The sequence below is a fragment of the Mesocricetus auratus genome, unplaced genomic scaffold, assembly GCF_017639785.1.
Source record: "Mesocricetus auratus isolate SY011 unplaced genomic scaffold, BCM_Maur_2.0 Super-Scaffold_100033, whole genome shotgun sequence".
NCBI lineage: Eukaryota > Metazoa > Chordata > Mammalia > Rodentia > Cricetidae > Mesocricetus > Mesocricetus auratus.
This window is the reverse complement of record NW_024429213.1, coordinates 14,345,741-14,365,471: the sequence shown is the minus strand read 5'-3', so window position 1 is coordinate 14,365,471 and position 19,731 is coordinate 14,345,741. Positions and strand designations below refer to the sequence as shown.

At 38.9% G+C, this 19,731-nt stretch overlaps 1 protein-coding gene across 1 annotated transcript in view; it reads left to right on the top strand.

Annotated features, from left to right (window-relative positions):
- Dgkk (diacylglycerol kinase kappa) overlaps nt 1–19,731 on the top strand; it is a 124,361-nt gene that overhangs the window by 73,039 nt on the left and 31,591 nt on the right. Inside the window, exons 8-13 of the mRNA XM_040733736.1 lie at nt 71–173; nt 6,047–6,230; nt 6,854–6,962; nt 7,665–7,804; nt 8,566–8,647; nt 11,107–11,198. Of these exons, the coding sequence (XP_040589670.1) occupies nt 71–173; nt 6,047–6,230; nt 6,854–6,962; nt 7,665–7,804; nt 8,566–8,647; nt 11,107–11,198 (710 nt within the window). The remainder of the gene's footprint in view (nt 1–70; nt 174–6,046; nt 6,231–6,853; nt 6,963–7,664; nt 7,805–8,565; nt 8,648–11,106; nt 11,199–19,731) is intronic.

The window sequence follows — 19,731 nt, the reverse complement described above, 5'->3', positions numbered from 1 at the left end:
GTGTTCTTTTTTTCTCTTCCCCTCCTTTTTGTCTCCCCCTCCTTTTTCTCTTGTGCTCTTATCGTTTCAGGTGCACGGGGCCTGCCAGAGGCGGTTTTCCAAGGAATGTTCGTTTGGAAGTCGTCGCTCAGCAATCGTACCGCCGACTGCACTGAGCGACCCTAGGGGCGACGGTGAGTAGGTTGACCTTTACTTCGGAAACACACTGGGGAGGGAGGGAAGGTATAAAGGCTGGGAAGAAGGGCAGGAATTATTCTATACTACCATAAAATATTTGGGGGAAATATGAATTTATATGTTTGCATCAAAAACCTAACAGTTATTCCTTTTTAATGGCAAATGCTGTGTTTTGGTGTATGGGTGCTATGATGGGCATGTTCTCTGTAGACTGTCAAAATTCTTTCTGACTGTTCAAAATTAATTTTAGCTTTCTTAACTGTTTTTTTTAGATTTTCAAATACTGCCTTATCTAGGAAATGAATTTTGTAGATTTTTGAACCAATGTTTCGAAACCTATTGGAAGCTTAGATCCTATTATTTTTAAGATGGAAACTAACACCAAAATTGTTACCAAATATGAAACCAGCATGGTTATTGCCCCAGAACTGATATTTTGTCATGTCCTGGATAATTGTGGTTTATTGAAAGTTCTTTTTCACAAAGTTCTTGAATCCTGCAAACAGATCTAAAACAGACATTGTACAGCACCTAATAATGATTAATTCAGCAGGGTCTTGGTATAACACCACAATTAACAATTGAATGGAGCATATGTTAAATATCAAAGAAATAGCAGAGATGCTTAGATATCAAATAAATGTTAGGAATATTGACAAATATGGGTACAGACAAACCCCAAGGTATTGAGTGAGTCATTTCCAGAAGTTTCTGAAAGCAAGTGTAAGCATGTGCCTCATAGTACCATATAAGACACAAAGGTAAATTCACTCAGAGATTCATGAATATATTATTCACAGATTTATTCAAATATTTATCTTTGTAACATCACCCACTAGACAACTGACTAAAGAGGAGAAGAAGTTGACAATTTGATCAATGAGAGATGGTTGACTGGATAGAAGAATGAAGAGCCCTAGGGAAGGTGGAATTGACACATGGGGAAAAGTAACAAGCTAATTACCTGAGCAAATTCAGGCTGCTCATGAAGTCAACCTACTTTTTTCCTTGCATCATCACCATGCATCCACCCCCTCCTTTTATTGAAAATAGATTCTTCATACAATACATTCTGATTATAATTTCCCCTCCCTTCTCTCCTCCCAGTTCCCATGTTGACCCTGTGCATGCTGCCTCAGTCTCTGTGAGTTCATATGAACTTTGCTCAGTTGATTTAGAGGGCCTTGTTCTCCTGAGGTCCTCCATCCCCTCTGGCTCTTGCAATTTTTTTTTACCTCCTCTTCAGTGTGGTTCCATGAGCTCTGAGTGGGAGAGATTTAATGGGGACATCCCATTTAGAACTGTGTGTTCCAAGATTACTCTCTCTCTCTCTGCATAATGTCCGGCCGTGACTCTCTGTACCTGTTCCCTTCTGCTACAAGAGGAAACTTCTCTCATGATAGAAGTCAACCTACAACCTTAGATTTTATGATCCTGTTTTCTTCACTAGTATCTGGAGACAGTTAGCATCCCACAAAATCATCCCAACTGTATATTAGTGGGGTTGGTAACTATTCTTTGTGTCCAAGTCAAACATGTTCTGTGGTTTCTGTCACTGTAGAAGTTGTTTATATACATTATGAGGGGTTGGTTTTGGTTCTATACCACTTCTGAATCTTGTTATGGCTCATCAACCACTGGCACTGCTTTATTTTACATAGAAGCTCCTGGACTGGCCTGTTATTTTGTGTTATCTAGTGTGCTACAAAGTATCATTTAATTTTGGCTTCTATGTATCAGCAATCTTGGTCCACTTGGATATCATGCTGACAATACTTTGTTCTCCCATGTATTATTTAGCCTGGACTTCCTCAGAAAAGGCTTTAAACAATTCTCTTTCTTCTTGACTCTTCCTGGGCTTCTTAGCCTCGACAAATAAGCCCTTCAAGAGTAGGATTCCTCCTGAGTCCATTTTATTCTAGGGGAATCTTCTTCTGCATTTCTCAGTCATGGACTCTTAATGATGGTAGTAAGGTTCACCTGTTCCAACCTTTCAGCCAGGCTAGAAATCTTGTCTCCAGCAAACAAATGATGATCTTCCGAGACAGCCTTTGACAGCTGTTGTGCATCCATTCCTGCATTCACTGATTCAGTCAAGAGGCTCCAGGTGATTGACAAGGCCTCTAATTACCCGCTTTTCTCCACTCAGTCTCTTTAGTAAATTCCTTTAGGGTCCAGTTCAAATCAAGTATTACCTTCTATTGCTTTTATGATGGCCTCTTCTCACTTCCCCAAGTTAATTAGTTCATGTGCAGTAAAGTAAGAACTCACACAGTGGTTATAAACATAATCATGCATAAAATTCATTGGGAAGGATTTATAAAACACAGATTTTTGGGCCCCACCCACAGAGATTTTGATTCAGTACACCTGGGAGAGGACCAATAATTTGCTTTTCTGAAAAGTTCTCTGATGCTTTCTATGCTACTAGTTCAGGCATGCTCCATTATTTACTATGTGGTCTTAGATATGTTACTTAATGTGTTTCCTCCTCATTTCTCATTTTTTCCACTATTACTAAAGTTTATTTAGCAAAACATTTCATACAGAAATATACATGATTCAAATTTGGTGTCATAGTAAAACAGGCCCTAACGAAGCTGCCATGATACTATTTTCTCATGTGACCACCATTCTACTATTATTCTTTTGTCCACTGCCGTTTCTACACATTCAATGATCACATCACAACATTCATTAAGACATTAAATCCTCACAATATTTCCTGGACATGTCTGCTACCACTTAATGTTGGTAACTCATTCTCCACAAACTTCTTCAAACTGGAAGAGCGGGCCTAGTTCATGTTGTCATTTCTTTTCTCCAGATAGAAAATGATAAATACTCAGGTACATTATAAAGGTTAATTTTATTTAAACAGCATTAAAGATTACTTCAGTAGTGTAGGAAGGGCATCAGTAAGCAAGACTTAGGCCAATTTCGCATCCTTCTGTGGAGTGAATAGTGAACTGGAGTGAAACTAGTGGTCCTCTGGATTAGGTGACTGTATTAATGCAGTTGGACAAAAACATGGGCTCTTTTCAAGAGGTCATTCAGGATGTTGATTCTTATGCTAAAGCCCCTGTACTCTTTTCACACTTGATTCTGCCAAGCCAAGTCTCTATTGTTCTGTGCTAGTATAATTTATGTTCTTGAGCCTGAATGTGAAGACCAAGGTGCTCACTTACCCATCTGCTTACTCTGACTCATATAAACATTGGGGTAGTTTTCTACACATATGAAAAGATGGACCGTTAGAGAGCTTAAGATGTTTACTGTAATTTAGTGAATACACTGGAGGGTAACCTTCTGTAACATACAGCTAACTGCCTCTCTTATAGAAAGATACTATAAAATATAGTACATGCTCAAAGCTGCCAGATGATTCAGAAACAATCAATTCCACTGTGCTCTCATGGTTATTTAACTTTTAGATATCATTACCATAATTTTCACTTTATTATTTCTTAATTCTTGACTGGCAAATATATTCACATAGGCTAATAGCTTTCTTTTAAAAAATAATACAAAATCCTTACAAGAAAATCTTGCATCTATCTTTTCTCTGATCTCAATTTCCTACATACCTCACTTCAGTGTATTAGTTACTTTTCACATTGTTACGATCATATACGTTACAAGAAGCAATGTAAAGTAAGAAGGATGTATTTTGGCTCCAATTTTAAAGTAGTCCAATCCAGTCCATCATGGTGGGGAAAGTATGGCAGTCGGTAACTCCATGGTGGCAGCAACATGTGGTCTTACTTGATCAGTGCAGACCAAGAATTGGGGCTTGAACTGGAGCTGAACAATGACCCTCAAAAGGCCTGCCAACCTAGTGGCCCACTTTCTCCAGCATGTTCATACCTTCTAAAGATTATGTCCTGGCATCTCTGACTAAGGACACACGAGTTTGTGGGGGATATTTCATATTCAAACCTTATCTCTTGGGGTCTGCATTACTTGTTGGGATACAGCAAAACCATCCTGTGAAGTAACTTAGAATGATTTACTTGGCAGTTTCAATCTCACCTTTCTTTCACATTGCTTCCTCTAAGCATCTTGATGTCATGTTATCTGGCCCCTGTCATTTCTGATGTCATGCTCTTCAACTTTCCCCCTCCCTCACTCTTTAACAATCACTGTTTCCAGACAACCTAGACTACCCTCTCAAGGTCTTAGCACTTTCTCTTGTGCCCCCAAAAACCTCTTCCTTTAAAACGTCTGAATTACTCACTCCTTAATTTGCTTGAGTAACATCTTAAATGTCACCTTCCCAGAGAATTGTCCTTGGCCACATTGCTTAAAAGAACAAGGCTTACTCCCTTTCTATGTTTTTTTCTCTACAATACATTATGTTTTATATTTATCTTGCCTTCGTTAAAATAAGAGTTATATTTTGTTCATCACTATAAACTAGAATGGCCACAGAGAACATCCTCAATACATATTTGTTGAATGAATAAATAAATGCATGCATGAATGTGATGAATGAATTAATGTAGAGATATCATTATGATACCATTTTACCTTTCATTAAAAATTGCTGATAAGGGTATTGCATGTGTTCATGGAAGGTAATTATATCCAAGCTATGCTGCTAATGAAAGATAGTAGATTCCTCTTGTGGTTGCAAGTTCTGGCAAGCCCTGAAAATGTGGTGCATAACTGCTTAGGACACCTTTAAAAACCACCAACCAATTAATGGGAGACAGTCCATAGAGGAAGCTGCCTTTGATTTTGTCAGGCACAACATGTTTTTTTTGTTTGTTTGTTTTTTTACGAGACAGGGTTTCTCTGTATTGTTTCGGAGGCTATCGGTCCAGCCTGGCCTCGAACTCGCAGAGATCCTCCTGCCTCTGCCTCCCGAGTGCTGGGATTAAAGGCGTGCACCACCACCGCCCGGCCACAACATGTTTTTTAATGTTTGGCATACCCATGCTGCATAGGAGTGAGTAACATGATTTTTGCCCTAAATGTTTTTTTTTTTTTTTGGAGCACTACTGGCAAGCCATGATCTCAGATGTTTGAGGGCCTGATATTTGTTGATAATTCCTCTCCTAGAAGGGATTAAAATGGCCAGTAGGCTTTAAGACTCACCACAAGCTGGCAGGATTTTACTATGTAGACTGCCATTTGGCCATTATAACCATACTTCTCTGTGAGTAGCTTCAATGTTGGAGATTATTAAACATTCCTTTCTTATTCAAACAATTTTTTCTGTAGGCTCATTCTGCAATGGAACTCGTGTGATAATGTAGACTGCTCTTTCTTAGCCTTATAGATGTGATTCAAGTTCTTGGCTTTGCCTTATATTGATGTATCATTGTGCTAAGAACTCTGTTGTTAGCTCTTGGCTTAATGACAGTCTTTCTTGGCCTGCTCCATTCTCACTGTGAGCACTGAGCTGGATCAAGCAGAGTAAACTAGCTTGAGTGCTGCTCCTCCTCTTGGACTCTCAACCTTTTCTTCATTTTTCCCACAGAGTTTTAATAATCTTTGGCTGGTGTAGCAATTTCTTCATTAATTGTCTTCCAACATATTTACTTGTATATATGTCCATCTCCCTGGCTTGAGGTCAAGGTCTATATCCCTAACAATATCTAATACGATATCTGGTATACAATGCGTTCTCAGAAAATGGTAGTGGAATGCCTAGAAATAGCAGAGCAAACATGTTTACTTCCCTTTTAATGATATTCTCACTTTTCCTCTACTCCTCAATAGCAAAAGATTGGGGCTGGCACTCAGAAAGTCTGTGTACAATATGACGCTAGACACTCAGAAAGTCTGTGTACAATATGACGCTAGACCACATCTTATCTTGTCTCAATTGCCCTTTTTCTTTTTCTTTTTATGTGTCTATCAGGCCAACTAGTAGTATCGCCTGACTTCTGGAATCTTGATTGGCCACTGACTTGTTCCTGTCCCTTGCTCATCTTCATTAATTCCAAAAGTGGAGATCATCAAGGGATCGTCTTCCTCCGGAAATTCAAGCAGTATCTTAATCCGTCTCAAGTATTTGACCTGTCGAAGGGTGGACCTGAAACAGGGTAAGCATGGGCGAGGGGAGTATGATTGGCTCTACAGAACAGTAGTCTACTACCCCTTTACATTGTAGGCTAGAATAGTTTTCTGGGATTAGTCCTTGTACTCCAGAAGATGTACAAATATATGACTCTGGAATATTTTACCTTTTGGCCCTCTCCCAGAAATCTCTTCCATCTCTTTTCCTGCTCCCAACCTTGCTTCATTTTATTTCCAATTGGCAAGACAGAAGACTGTGCCCTTTGACATAAGAGGAAGAAGCAAAAGGGTGTCACTATGGACTTGTTTTGCTATGGGATCATTTGACAGTTCAGTGCTGGTTCCTGGGGGTCACTGAAAACCATGCAAAGTATTCTTCCTGAGACTCAGCAGATGATTAGGTTATTAGTGGCTTCCAGAGAAGTGCTAAGCACAAAATAATATGAGTTGAGGCATGGTCTGATTTCTGAGATTAACTTGTGAAGTTGTGAACACAAATATACAGAGTCAGAGGCTAATGCAAAGAGAAGGCAGATGGCCTTGTTAGAAGGATGCTAAAGCAGAAGTCTTTAGGTCCTAACATACTGTAAGAGATAGGTATAAATTCCAATTAGTTATGATTATTTCATGTTCCCCTTCTTCCTTGCAGCATCTGTATGTTCAAGAACTTTACTCGTTTTCGTGTTCTGGTTTGTGGTGGAGATGGCAGTGTAAGCTGGGTGTTATCTACGATTGATGCCTTTCAATTGCATGATAGGGTAAGTCCCTAGATGAGTCAGTTTAACTATTGCTAGAAAGAGTGGGGGGTGTGGAGCTGTGTGTTCCCAGAAGTCCCAAGTCTGTACTCATCTTATCTGCAAGCTTAATAGTTAACTTGGCCAGTCTAAACATGCTCACATAAGACAATTCTGTAGTTGTTTCTGGGTGAAGGAGAAATAAAGGAATCGACATAAAGAACAAGCCTTCTCTAGGCTTCAAAGTAAAGAGGTGAAAAAGAATGTTCCAATTTTCTTCTTCTTGTGAGGGTAATGATTTTCTTCTCCAAGACTCTAGAGGGGCATAAACCTTGCTCTAATTTTCCCCATCTCTAGGCAGTCTCTTGTTATTCTGAATTAAGAATCTTTGTTTCCTGAAGCATCCCCCATTCTGAGCCCCAGATCAAATAGAAATGGTGGTTATAATCTTCATTTATAGCTATAGCTATGACTTTTGCAATAGTCCAGAAACTGTGTAGATGATGATGATGATGATGATTATTAATGAGGTCCAATTCCTTTGAGAAAATATCATTCAACTCCAAATACCCTCTTGCTAAACTTCCTATAAAGAAATCCTTTAAAACCCCTGGTTGTAAGGCCTGTTCCTGCCTATTCCTTTCCAAAGATCACCCTAACATCTTTCAGTGAATGAGACATGGTGGAAGGGCTATCAGAAAAGAGTGTCTCTTTTTGTTCTTGCAGTGTCAGCTGGCAATCATCCCACTTGGAACTGGTAATGATCTCTCTAGAGTCCTTGGCTGGGGAGCATTCTGGAATAAAAATAATTCACCACTGGATATTCTCAGTAGAATAGATCAGGCTCACGTGAGGGTTTTGGACAGGTGAGTGACCAAAAGGACGTATCCTTGTACCTCTTCTATTTATATAATCTTAGTCCAGAACCTAGTCTCCTTCAAAGCGCCATTTCCCTTGTGGTGGAAGCGCAGGCTCATTTGGAAGGTCTTGTCTATTGAGAAATCAGAGAGCCATGTAATCCTCAAACATTGTAGAAGCCCCTCTTTCCCACTTAAGGATCATAGAGCAGGGGCTTCACAGATACATTTCAAGGGGTTGCTGCATGTCATTCTAAATGTTACTTGTCCAGTGGAAGCATACTGACTCGGGAGAAAGAACCTATAGTATTATCAGACTCTCAGAGAAACTTTAAAAAGGGGGAGGAGATTCAGCAACAATTGGCTTATATTTTCTCTGCTCCAGAGAATAAAGAATATTGTCATCTTATATCCCGAGAGATAGGACTGGTGTGGGTTTCAAGATACAAATCTCGAACCATAACAAAGTTTCTGTAGCTCTTGAACAAGGATCTGGCATAAATATATCTTAAAATATTTCTGTTGCTCATAATGCTACCTCTGGTTGAAAAACATTGATTTGTGAGAGTCCTGAGAAAATTCCTTCCATCACACTAACCTAGGGATGTCATGAAGCAGAATCCTCTTTGAGGTTAGGTATACTGCTTGAGTATACCATGTAGTCCATTTCCCCAAATACATGAATGCTTTGAAATCTTGTACTGTGAAGTGTTGATTTCGCTTGTAATTAGAAGAAACCTGAATAATATGTGTGTCTAACTTTATTTTAGATGGAGTGTGATGATCCGTGAGAACCCCAAACAAGTCCCACTGCTAAAAGGACAGGTGGAAATGGATATACCAAGATTTGAGGTGATTATTGGTCAGCTATAATTCAGAGCAACCATTTTATCACATGTGAACTATAAAGAAAAGCCTAGAAAGAATATGAAGCATTTCCATGGACTCAGTGAGGATGAGCTCTCTGAGGACAGGAGACTTCAGACAGCGGCTATTTACTACAGATCTTTAGGCATTTGGGATATAAGTCACTTTTTTATTTATTCATCCATTCAAAATTGTATGTGAAATAACTGCTGCATATGAGGCACTGTATTAGGAAATGTTCTTACACATTAGTAGATAAAGAAGAAGAATATATCCCTTGTTGTGGACTTCAGAGTGTATTTAGAGGTAGAAAAAGTAAAAGTATTAATGAAGTACTACATGTATATGTGTATGTCCCTCTGTGAGGTGTCAGGGAAAACATCCAGAATGAGTGCCATTTCAGCTTAGACCCAAGGAATACCAATAACTAGGAGAAAAGGAAAAGGTGGGAGGCTTTCTTAGTCAGTGTTCTATTGCTGAAGAGATAACATGACCACAGAAGCTCTTATTTAAAAAGTCATTTAATTTGGGCTGGCTTACAGTTTCAGAAGTTTAGTTCATTATTGTCATGGCAGGGATTGGGTGGCACACAGGCAGACATGGTGTTGGAGAAGTAGCTGAGAGCTCTACATCTTGATTCTTGGGCATCAGGAAGAACTACTGGGACTAGCTTGGGCTTCTGAAACCTCAAAGCCTACTCCCAGTGACAACTTCCTCCAACATAGCCACACCTCCTAATTCTATCAAAGAGTGCTACTCCCTAAGCATGTAAATATATGAACCTATGGGGGCCATTCTTATTCAAACCACAAGTCCTCTTTTTATACTGTTCCAAAGACAAGAAAGGCTGTATAGTATTTTTTGATTTGTTTCCTCATTTTATTTCATAAGAAGGTTTAAAGTATTAAGTGATTCAGAAGATGAGAATATATTCTGGAAGATAAAACAAAAGCTATAGATCTTTGTGTATAAATAATTTACAGGGGATGCAAAGATATCTCAAGCACACAGAGAATAGTGCCTCAAGAAGATGGGCAGCCTTGGATACAGATTTCAACACACAGGAATTCAAGCAGACAGGGATAAGGCTGTATAATATTAACAGAACCAAAACACATTCATAGTGTCCAGGAAATGGTGGCCAAGGATGGAGCATACAAAATGAGAGTAGAGAAGTAATCAGGGATCAACCCAAAAAGGGCTAATAAAGCATGTTAGAAAATTTGAACTTTTATCCTAAGTACAATGAGAATTCTAGAAGAGTTTGGGGGGTTTGGGTTTTGCTTGCATGTGTGTATGGTAGGTATACATGTGCACAGCACACAAATGTGGTCAGAGATCAGAGGGCAACTTCTAGTTTGGGTCCTTCCACCTTTTTGTTAGGCATAGAGTCTCAGTGGCCTGGAACATCAAGGCCAGCTACCTGACACAACTCCAGGGCTCTGCCTGTCTCTGCCTCCATCTCATCATCACTAGGATTACAGGTGTATATCATTATGCTGGACATTTTTGTGGGTTCTGGGGATTCAAACTCAGGTTCTCATTCTTTCAATGCAAGTGCTCTACCAACTGAGCCATTTCTCCAGCCCACCTTTTTTCTTCCTTACTTATTATACAAGCTTCCAAACACATTGGGAAGTTGAAATGAGAGTGCCCACCATTGAAATCTCATTATATTTACTTTATCACATGCCCAACCAACTGCCCATCATTGATCAGTATCCCATGGTGGGTGATGAGACAAATCAAGGACTTAGAGACCAGAGGCAAGGAGAAAAAAGTGGGACGTCCTATTATTCAGGCTAGAGATGATAGTGACTTGGGTTTGTGACTTGGTGAGGAGAATTGGACAGATTTGAAATATACTGACAAAATATAATTATAAGGATTTCGTAGATGCTTGAACTTGGTAATAATAGGAAAGATTAGAACTTGTAAGTAGGAATACAGACTCAAGAGTCAGACTACCTGGAATCAAATCTAAGTTCTGCTACTGATTGACTATCTCCTGTGCCTCAGTTTTCTCTTCTGTGAAATGGGCATACAAGTAATCTTTTAATCTTTTCCTCTCAGGGTAGATAATAAGAGTGCCTAAAAATGATATATACATATAACTCAGAATACGGTCAGTCACATATTCAGTACTATATGAGTGGAAATTGTATTGTTAGTAACATTCATAAAGTAAACTTTTGGTATTGGAAAATTAGGAATCAGAATCACAGATCTATTATTTACTATCTAATATATGAGACTTTTCATAAAGTGCCCCGTCTCATTTTTAGAATGATTTTAGGCACAAGATTATCTGTAGGTCCCTTTAACAAGAATTATTTGGGTTTATTTCCAGAAAGGCAGTTGAGTTTCTGGTAAAGCAGGTGGTAGGGGTGGGTTAAGGAGACAGTGCTAAGCTTCTGAGACTGAACACTCTGTTTTCCCCCTAGGCTGCTGCCATCCAGCACGTACAGAATGCATCCAGTGAGTTGAACAAAGTCCTGAAGGCCAAGTACTCCACTGAGATGATCATCGCCACTAGGTCAGTCTTCCTTCGCTTCTCATCCTTCGGGCTGTCATAGGTGCTGATACATGAGGCTTACTTTCATAGCCTGTGGTTTTAAGGCCAAGGAAAGCATGTATTTGTCTTTTCTAATCATTTTCACTCAACTCAAATTTCCTGAGTGGAAAATGTAAGGTGAAAAATGATGAGATTGGAGTGAGGAGTCATGCTGCTAAAAACAGAGACAAAATTGTAAGCAGGTATTTGGAAAGAAGGCTACAGAAAGGACACAAAACATTCGAGACAATCCAACAATACAGACATCTTATTTCCTATCTTTGGCACTGGAAAGGGGCTCTTCAGTGCCTGCCAGCACCTGCTTGTTTGCCTTTTATTTTTAAATTGGTATTATTTGCCGATTAAAGCTCTATTTATTTGTATAGGTTACATGTCTACACAGTATAAAATAAAAAGCACAGATGTCTCCCATGCATTTCTTTGGCAATGTCAAAACTATTGTTTGTGGATTTGTATCCCTGTAGTTTAATTATTCCCAATCTACAGCAATCGTTTTAGATGGTCAGTAACATATGACAAGCATTGCTTTATAAAATGGTTGACTCATTTAACACCATATCCTGGGAATCATTCCTTGCCCACGCATCAGGATTTTTCTTACTAAAATATTATTTTTTGAAAATTTCATACATGTATGCATACAATAAAATATAATTATATCTACCCCCATTTCACCCCATCATAGACTCCCGTACTCTCAACACTATCCCAAATATATCTTCTATTTTTGATTATCTGCTAATCCAGTTAATGCTACCTATATATGATTAGGTGGTCAACCACTAGAGTATGGGAAACCTATCAGTGGCCACATCATCATTCTCAAGAGCACTGATTCTCCCTCCGTCAGCAACTATCCACTACTAATAGTTTCTCAGTAAGGGGTGGGCCATGACCATCATCTACCCACTCCATGCTGGGATTTTGGCTGGCTTGATGTTCTGAAGGTAACCACAGCTACTTAGAGTTCCTAAATACAGTAGTCATGTCCTACCTAAAAGATAGCACTTCAAGCTGGGCGGTGGTGGCGCAAGCCTTTAATCCCAGTACTCGGGAGGCAGAGGCAGGCGGATCTCTGTGAGTTCAAGGCCAGCCTGGTCTACAGAGTGAGTTCCAGGACAGCCTCCAAAACAATACAGAGAAACCCTGTCTCGAAAAATCAAAAAAAAAAAAAAAGATAGCACCTCACCACACTCCTCCCATGCTGTCTTTCCTTGTCTCTCCAATCTTCTGCCATATCCCTGAGCCTCAGGGGTAGTCGGATTAACACAAGTGTCTTCTTTGGTATGGTGCAATCAATCGTTGATTCTCGTGGTACTGCATTAAGTGTTGCTCACTGCAAAAAGAAGCCTTTCTGACCAAGGCTGAGAGCAGCCAAGGTTATAAGGTTTAAACAAATATTTAGAAGGCAATTGGACAAGATGACCATTTAGCAAAACAATAATAGTGGGTTGTACCCTAGGGTCTGTGACCTTACAAGCTATGGGCTCTTTCGAGGGCTACAGTACCAGGTGTGAAATTACTTCCTGTGGAGCAGGCCTCAAATTCAATCATAAAGCAGTTATTTACTCCCATAACGAATCCCCATGTCATTTTCACATCTGTGGGTACATATTGTAGCATGCAGGACCCAGCACTGGATGAGATCATGGATGTCTTTCCTCCCCCCAGCAGCCTACATAGCTTACGACACTATGAAGGGTACCAGCAGGAGAAAGTTTCCCAGGTGTTTTGAAATTGATTTCTCTATATCATGGAGCCAAAGTATATGGTGTTTACCCTAATAGAATCTTACTATGTAGCTATGGTAGGTAACCAAGGGCAATAGCAATAACTTGTGTTGTTTGGATACCTCTGGTGCTCCATAATCAATAACTCAAAGGGAGGTATCTCTTGCCTTGTAATGACATTTTAAATAATGAGCCATGTCCTCTGAGAAAGACATCGTTCATCCATGTAGGACAACTCCATTCCTACTGTTTCTTTTTAAAATTACATTTGTAAATTATTAACAAGTGGGTTTCCATATTTTTCATAACATCCTTGGTTTTGTTTAACTTAACTCATTACACCTTTTCTCTGACCTATCTTTCACCCCCATTCCCTTTTAATCCTTTAACTCGTATATTCCCCATATTTAACCATTTTTGTATTTTCTATTTCTATTTTCATTTAATTATAAGATTTAAGAGTTTTTCTTCTTCATCCTTATTTTTAAATATTTGTTTATTTTGCATTCCAACCAAAGCTTCCCCTCCATCCTCTCCTCACACCACCCCCCTTCTGCCCCCTCTATCCGTTCCTCCCCCATTTCTGTTCAGAAAAGGTTGGCCTCCCATGGATATCAACCAAAGCTGGCATATCAAGTTGTGGTAGGACTAACCACCTCTCCTGTATTAGGGTTGAACAAGGCAACTCAGTATGATGAATCCGTTCCCAGAAAGCCAGCAAAAGAGTCAAGACAGCCCCTGCTCCCACTGTTAGGAATCCCAAAAGAAGACCAAGCTACACAACTGTCACATATATGCAGAGTGCCTAGTTCAGGCTCCCTGGTTGTTGGTTCAGTCTCTGTGAGCTCCTATGAGTCCAGGTTAATTGATTCTGTGGGTTTTCTTGTGGTGTCCTTAGCACCTCTGACTCCTACAATCCTTTCTCCCTCTCTTCAGCAGATTCCCTGATCTGCCTAGTGTTTGGTTGTGGGTCTCTGTAACTGTTTCCACCAGTTGCTGGATGAAGCCTCTCTAATGGTTATTGACCTGGGCACCAATCTATGCCTAGTAGTTGAATATCATTAGGTATCCTTACTTTAACATTTTTTATCAGTAATGTCTGGTTCTATCCTAGCTCCCAGGGTCATCTAGCTTCTCAGTCGTGGTGTTCCAGGACTCTGGGTGGCATGGGTGTCAGACTGGACCAGTCATTGGTTGGCCACTCCCACAATCTCTGTGCCACCCTTACCCAAGCATATATGTCATAGGCAGAACAGACTGTAGGTTGAAGGTTATATGGCTGTGTTGGTGTCATAATCCCTCCACTGGTAGTCTTGCAAGGTCAAAGGAGATGGCAAGTTTCAGCTACATATCCCCTGTTGGTAGGAGTCTTAGCTGGGGTCATCCTTTTAGATACCTGGGAGTTTCCCTTGCACAAGGTTTCTACCTCACCCTGAAATGATCCCGTTTCTAGTTGTCTCTTTCAGTACTCTTACCCCCACCCTGTCCCCATAGGATCCCTCATGTTCCCATCCTCACTAGCCCCCAATCCACCCACAATATCTCTATTTCCCATTCCCAGAGAGATCCACGTGTCTCCACTTGAGCCCTTCTTGTTACCTAGCCCCTCTGGGTCTGTGGATTATAGCATGATTATCCTTTACTTTACAGCTAATATTTACTTATAAGTGAGTAAATACCATGTTTGTCTTTCTGGGTCTGGGTTACCTCACTCAGGATTTTTTTCTAGTTCTCTCCATTTGCCTGCAAAGTTTCATGATGTCATCATTTTTAATAGCTGAGTAATACTCTATTGTATAAATGTACCACATTTTCTTTATCCGTTCTTCAGTTGAGAGGTATCTAGGTTGTTTCCAGGTTCTGGCTATTATGAATAATGCTGCTATGAACATAGTTGAGCAAGTGTCCTTGTAGTATGATTGAGCATCCTTTGGGTATATGCCCAAGAGAGGTATAGCTGGGTCTTAAGGCAGATCAATTCATAATTTTCTGAGAAACTGCCACATTTATTTCCAAAGCAGCTATACATGTTTGACTTCTACCAGCAATGGAATAGTGTTCCCTTTTCTTCACATCCTCTCACTTGTGGGGTTTTTTTTTTTTTTTTGGTTTTTACGAGACAGGGTTTCTCTGTATTGTTTTGGAGGCTGTCGGTCCAGCCCGGCCTCGAACTCACAGAGATCCGTCTGCCTCTGCCTCCCGAGTACTGGGATTAAAGGCATGTACCACCACCGCCCGGCGTCACTTGTGTTTTTGATCTTAACCATTCTGACAGGGGTAAGATGGCATCTCAGAGTTGTTTTGATTTGCATTTCCATGATGGCTAAGGATGTTGAACACTTTCTTATATTTTGGTTGTGAACCTAGCCTTTAATGGCTGAGCCATCTCTCCAGCTCTGAACATCTCTTTAAGTGTTTATCAGCCATTTAAGATTCTAATGCTGAGAATTTTCTGTTTAGATCTGTACCCCATTATTAATTGGATTATTTGGTTTGTTGATATCTAGTTGCTTGAGTTCTTTCTATATTTTGGAAATCAGCCCTTTGACAGATGTGGAGTTGGTGAAGATCTTTTCCCATTCTGTAGCCTGCTGATTGAGTGTCCTTTGTTTTATATAAACTTTTCAGTTTCATGAAGTTCCATTTATTAATTATCAATCTTCATGTTTGTGCTATTGGTGTTCAGGTTGTTTTCTCTTGTGCCAATGCACACAAGGCTACTTCCCAATTTCTCTTCTATCAGGTTCAGTGCATCTGGATTTATATTGAGGTCTTTGATGCACTTGGACCTGAGTTTTGTGCAGGTTGATAGATATGGATCTATTTGCATTCTACTGCATGCTGACATCCAGTTAGACCAGTTGAATATATTTTCTTTTTTCCATTTTATATTTTTATCTTCTTTGTCAAAAATTGGGTGTTCATAGTTGTGTGGATTTATGTCTGGGTTTTCAATTCAATTTCATTGATTGACCTGTCTGTTTTTATGCCAATTACATGTTGTTTTTATTGTAATCGCTCTGTAGTAGAGCTTGAAACCAGGGGATGATGATGCCTTAGGAAGTTCTTTTATTGTATGGAATTGTTTTAGCTATCCTGGGAGTTTTGCTTTTCCATATGAAACTGAAAATTGTCCTTTCAAGTTCTGTAAATAATTATGTTGTGAGTTTAATGGGGATGTATTGGATGTATTACTTTTGGTAAGATGGCCATTTTTACTATGTTAGCCCTATGGATCCATGAGAGATCTTTCCATCTTCTAATATCTTCTCCAATTTCCTTCCTCAATGACTTGAAGTTCTTGTCATTCAGTGCTGGGTCCCAGTCAGGGTTGTGGGAAGGGCCAGTCCAGCCAGTCACTTTCCTGGGCTGAGTGGGATGGTGAGTGTCGATGACCTAGACGCCTCTCCTAATCACCAGACAGAACTACACAGAGTTGGGAGACTTGTTGAAGCAGAGTCTCACTTTATTGTAACAGGCATGCGCTTATATAGAGTTGAGAAACTGGATGGGGACCTCAGGATGGGGTAAAGTGTAAGGGCCAATGATATTCTACTATGTTATCAGTAGCTGGGCAGAGGCAGTTTTGCTGAGACAGGTCGCCAAACTCTAGCCAGGCTCAGGAAATTCCACTAGGCCTTGCATCCAGGCCTTTTTGGTTCAACAATTCTGGTCTTTCACTTGTTTGCTTAGAGTTCCCCAAGGTATTTTATACTATTTGTGGCTATTATAAAGGGTGTTATTTGCCTGATTTCTTTCTTAGTCTATTTATTGTTTGTATAAAGGAGGGCTACTGATTTTTTTAAGCTTAATCTTGTGTCCAGTCACTTCACTAAAGATGTTAATCAGCTGTAGGAGTTTCCTGGTTAAATTTTTGGGGTCGTTTATGTGTACTATAATACTGTCTATGAATAACAATACTTTGACTTCTTCCTTTTCAATTTGTATACCTTGATCTCCTTTAGTTGTCTTATTTCTCTAGCTAGAACCTCCAGTACCATATTGAATAGATATGAAGAAAGTCTACAGTCTTACCTTGTTCCTAATTTTAGCAGAATTGCTTTGAGTTTCTCTCCATTAAATTTGATGTTAGCTGTTGGCTTACTGTATATTGCTTTTATTATGTTTATATATGTTCTTTGTATCCCTGACCTCTTCAAGATTTTTTTATCATGAAGGGGTTTTAAATTTTATCAAAGGCTTTTTGAGCATTTACTGAAACAATTATGTGGGTTTTTTTCCTTTCAGTTACATTGACAGATTTTCTTATGTTGAATTTTCCCTGCATCTCTGGGGTGAAGCCTATGAAGCATACGTGGCCATGGTGGATGGTCTTTTTAATGTGTTCTTCAATTCTGTTTGTGAGGAATATTTTTGCATCAATGTTCATGAGGGAAATTGGTCTGTAATTCCCTTTCTTTGTTGATTTGGGTATCAGGGTGACTGGTCTTAAAGTGAATTTGTCAATGTTTCTTCTGTTTCTATTGTGTGGAATAATTTGAGGAGTATTCTTCTTCTTTGAAAATCTGGTAGAATTTTGTGCTAAAACCATCTGGCCCTGGGCTTTTTTGGTTGGGAGAATTTTAATAACTGTTTCTATTTTCTTAGGTGTTTATGGGTTTGTTTAAATTGTTTATCTAATTTTGATTTAATTTTGGTAAATGGTATCTATCAATAAATTTTTCCATTTATTTTAGATTTTCCAATTTTGTGGAGTAAAGGATTTTCAAGTATGACATAATGATTCTTTAGGTTTCTTTGGTGTTTCGTTTCGTTAATTTAGACATTGTCTCTCTGCATTTTAGTTAGTTTGGATAAGGGTTTGTCTATCCTGTTGATTTTTCTCAATGAAATAATGCTGTTTCATTGATTATTTGTATTGTCCTCTTTGTTTTTATTTTTACTGATTTCAGTCCTAATTTGATTATTTCCTGCCATGTACTCCTTTGGGGGTACGATTTGTTATTTTTGTTTGAGAGTTTTCAGGTGTGCTGTTAGGTTGCTAGTATGAGATTTCTTCAAATTCTTCATGCAGGCATTTAGTGCTGTGAACTTTCCTTTTAGCACTGTTTACATTATGTCCCATAAGTTTGGGCATGTTGTGCATTGGTTTTCATTGAATTCTAGGAAGTCTTCAATTTCTTTCTTTATTTCTTCCTTGATTCAGTGTTAATTCAGTAGTGAGTTGTTCATTTTCCACAAGTTTGTAGGCTTTATGTAGTTTGTGATGTTGAAATCCAGCTTTAGTCCATGGTGGTCTGATGAGATATAGGAGATTATTTCAATTTTATTGTATTTGTTGAGACTTACTTTGTTACTAAGTATGTGGTCAGTTTTGGAGAATATTTCATGAGGTTCTTTTGTCGAATATATTTCATGAAGTATACTCTTTTGTGTTTGTGTGAAATGTTGTGCAGTATCTGTTAGATATACTGAGTCATAACATCTGTTGGCTACAGCATTTCTCTGTTCAGTTTTTGTCTGGATGTCTTGTCCATTGGTGAGAGTGGGGTGTTGAAGTCTCTCACTATGAGTGTGTGGTGGAGTGTTGAAGTCTCTAGTAATGTTTCCTTTATAAAAGTGGGTACCCTTTTGTTTGGGGTATAAATGTTGATACTTGAGTCATTACCTTGGTGGATTTTTCCTTTGATGAGTATGAAGTATCTTTCCCCATCTCTCTTGATTAATTTTTATTTGATATCTACTTTTGTTAGCTATTGGAATAGCTATAGCAGTTTGCTTCTTAGAGCCCTTTACATGGAAAATATTTTTTTTCAAACCTTTACGCTGAGGTAATGTCTATTACCTTTGTTGTCAAGGTGTGTTTCTTATATGGAGGAGAAGAATAGATCTTATTTTTTCCACATCCATTCTGTTAGTTCATGTATTTTTATTGGGGAATTGAATCCACTGATATTGAGAGATCAATGACCAATACTTGTTAATTACTGTTATTGTCTTGTAGTTGCTGATGGTGGTTGTGTGTGTGTGTGTGTGTGTGTGTGTGTGTGTATGTGTGTGTGTGTGTATGTGTGTGTGTGTGTGCTTCCTTCTTTGGGTTATGCTGGTACAAGGTTACTAATTCCCCATGTTTTTGTGGATGTAGTTAACCTCTTTGGGTTGGAGTTTTTTTTCTACTACCCTAGTACCTTATGTAGGGCTGTATTTGTGGACAGATGTTGTTTAAATTTGATTATCATATGTTTTCTCCATCTATGATGATAGTTAATCTGGGCTGGCATCTATGGTCTCTTAGGAGTCTGCAGGAAATATCTCCAGACCCTTTGAGTCTCCATTGAGAAGTCAGTTGTAATTCTAATAGGTCTGCCTTTATATGCTATTTTGCCTTTTTCTCTTAAAGCTTTTAACATTCTTTTCTGTTTGGTATGTTTGGTGTTTTGATTATTATATGCCGAGGAGTTTTTCTTTTCTGGTCCAATGTATTTGGTGTTCTGTAAGCTTTTGGTAAATTTATAAGCATCTCTATCTTTCAGTTAAGAAAATTTTCTTCTATGATTTTGTTGAATATATTTTCTGGGCCTTGGAGTTGGGAATCTTCTTCTTCTGTTCCTATTATTCTTACATTTGGTCTTTTCATAGTGTCCTAGATTTCCCAGATGTTTTGTGTCAGGACTGTTTTATATTTTAACATTTTCTTTAACTGATGTAACTATTTCTTCTATTGTGTCTTCAGTGTCTGAGATTCTCTCTTCAATCTCCTGTATTGTGTTGGTAAGGCTTACATCTGTAGCTCCTGTTCACTT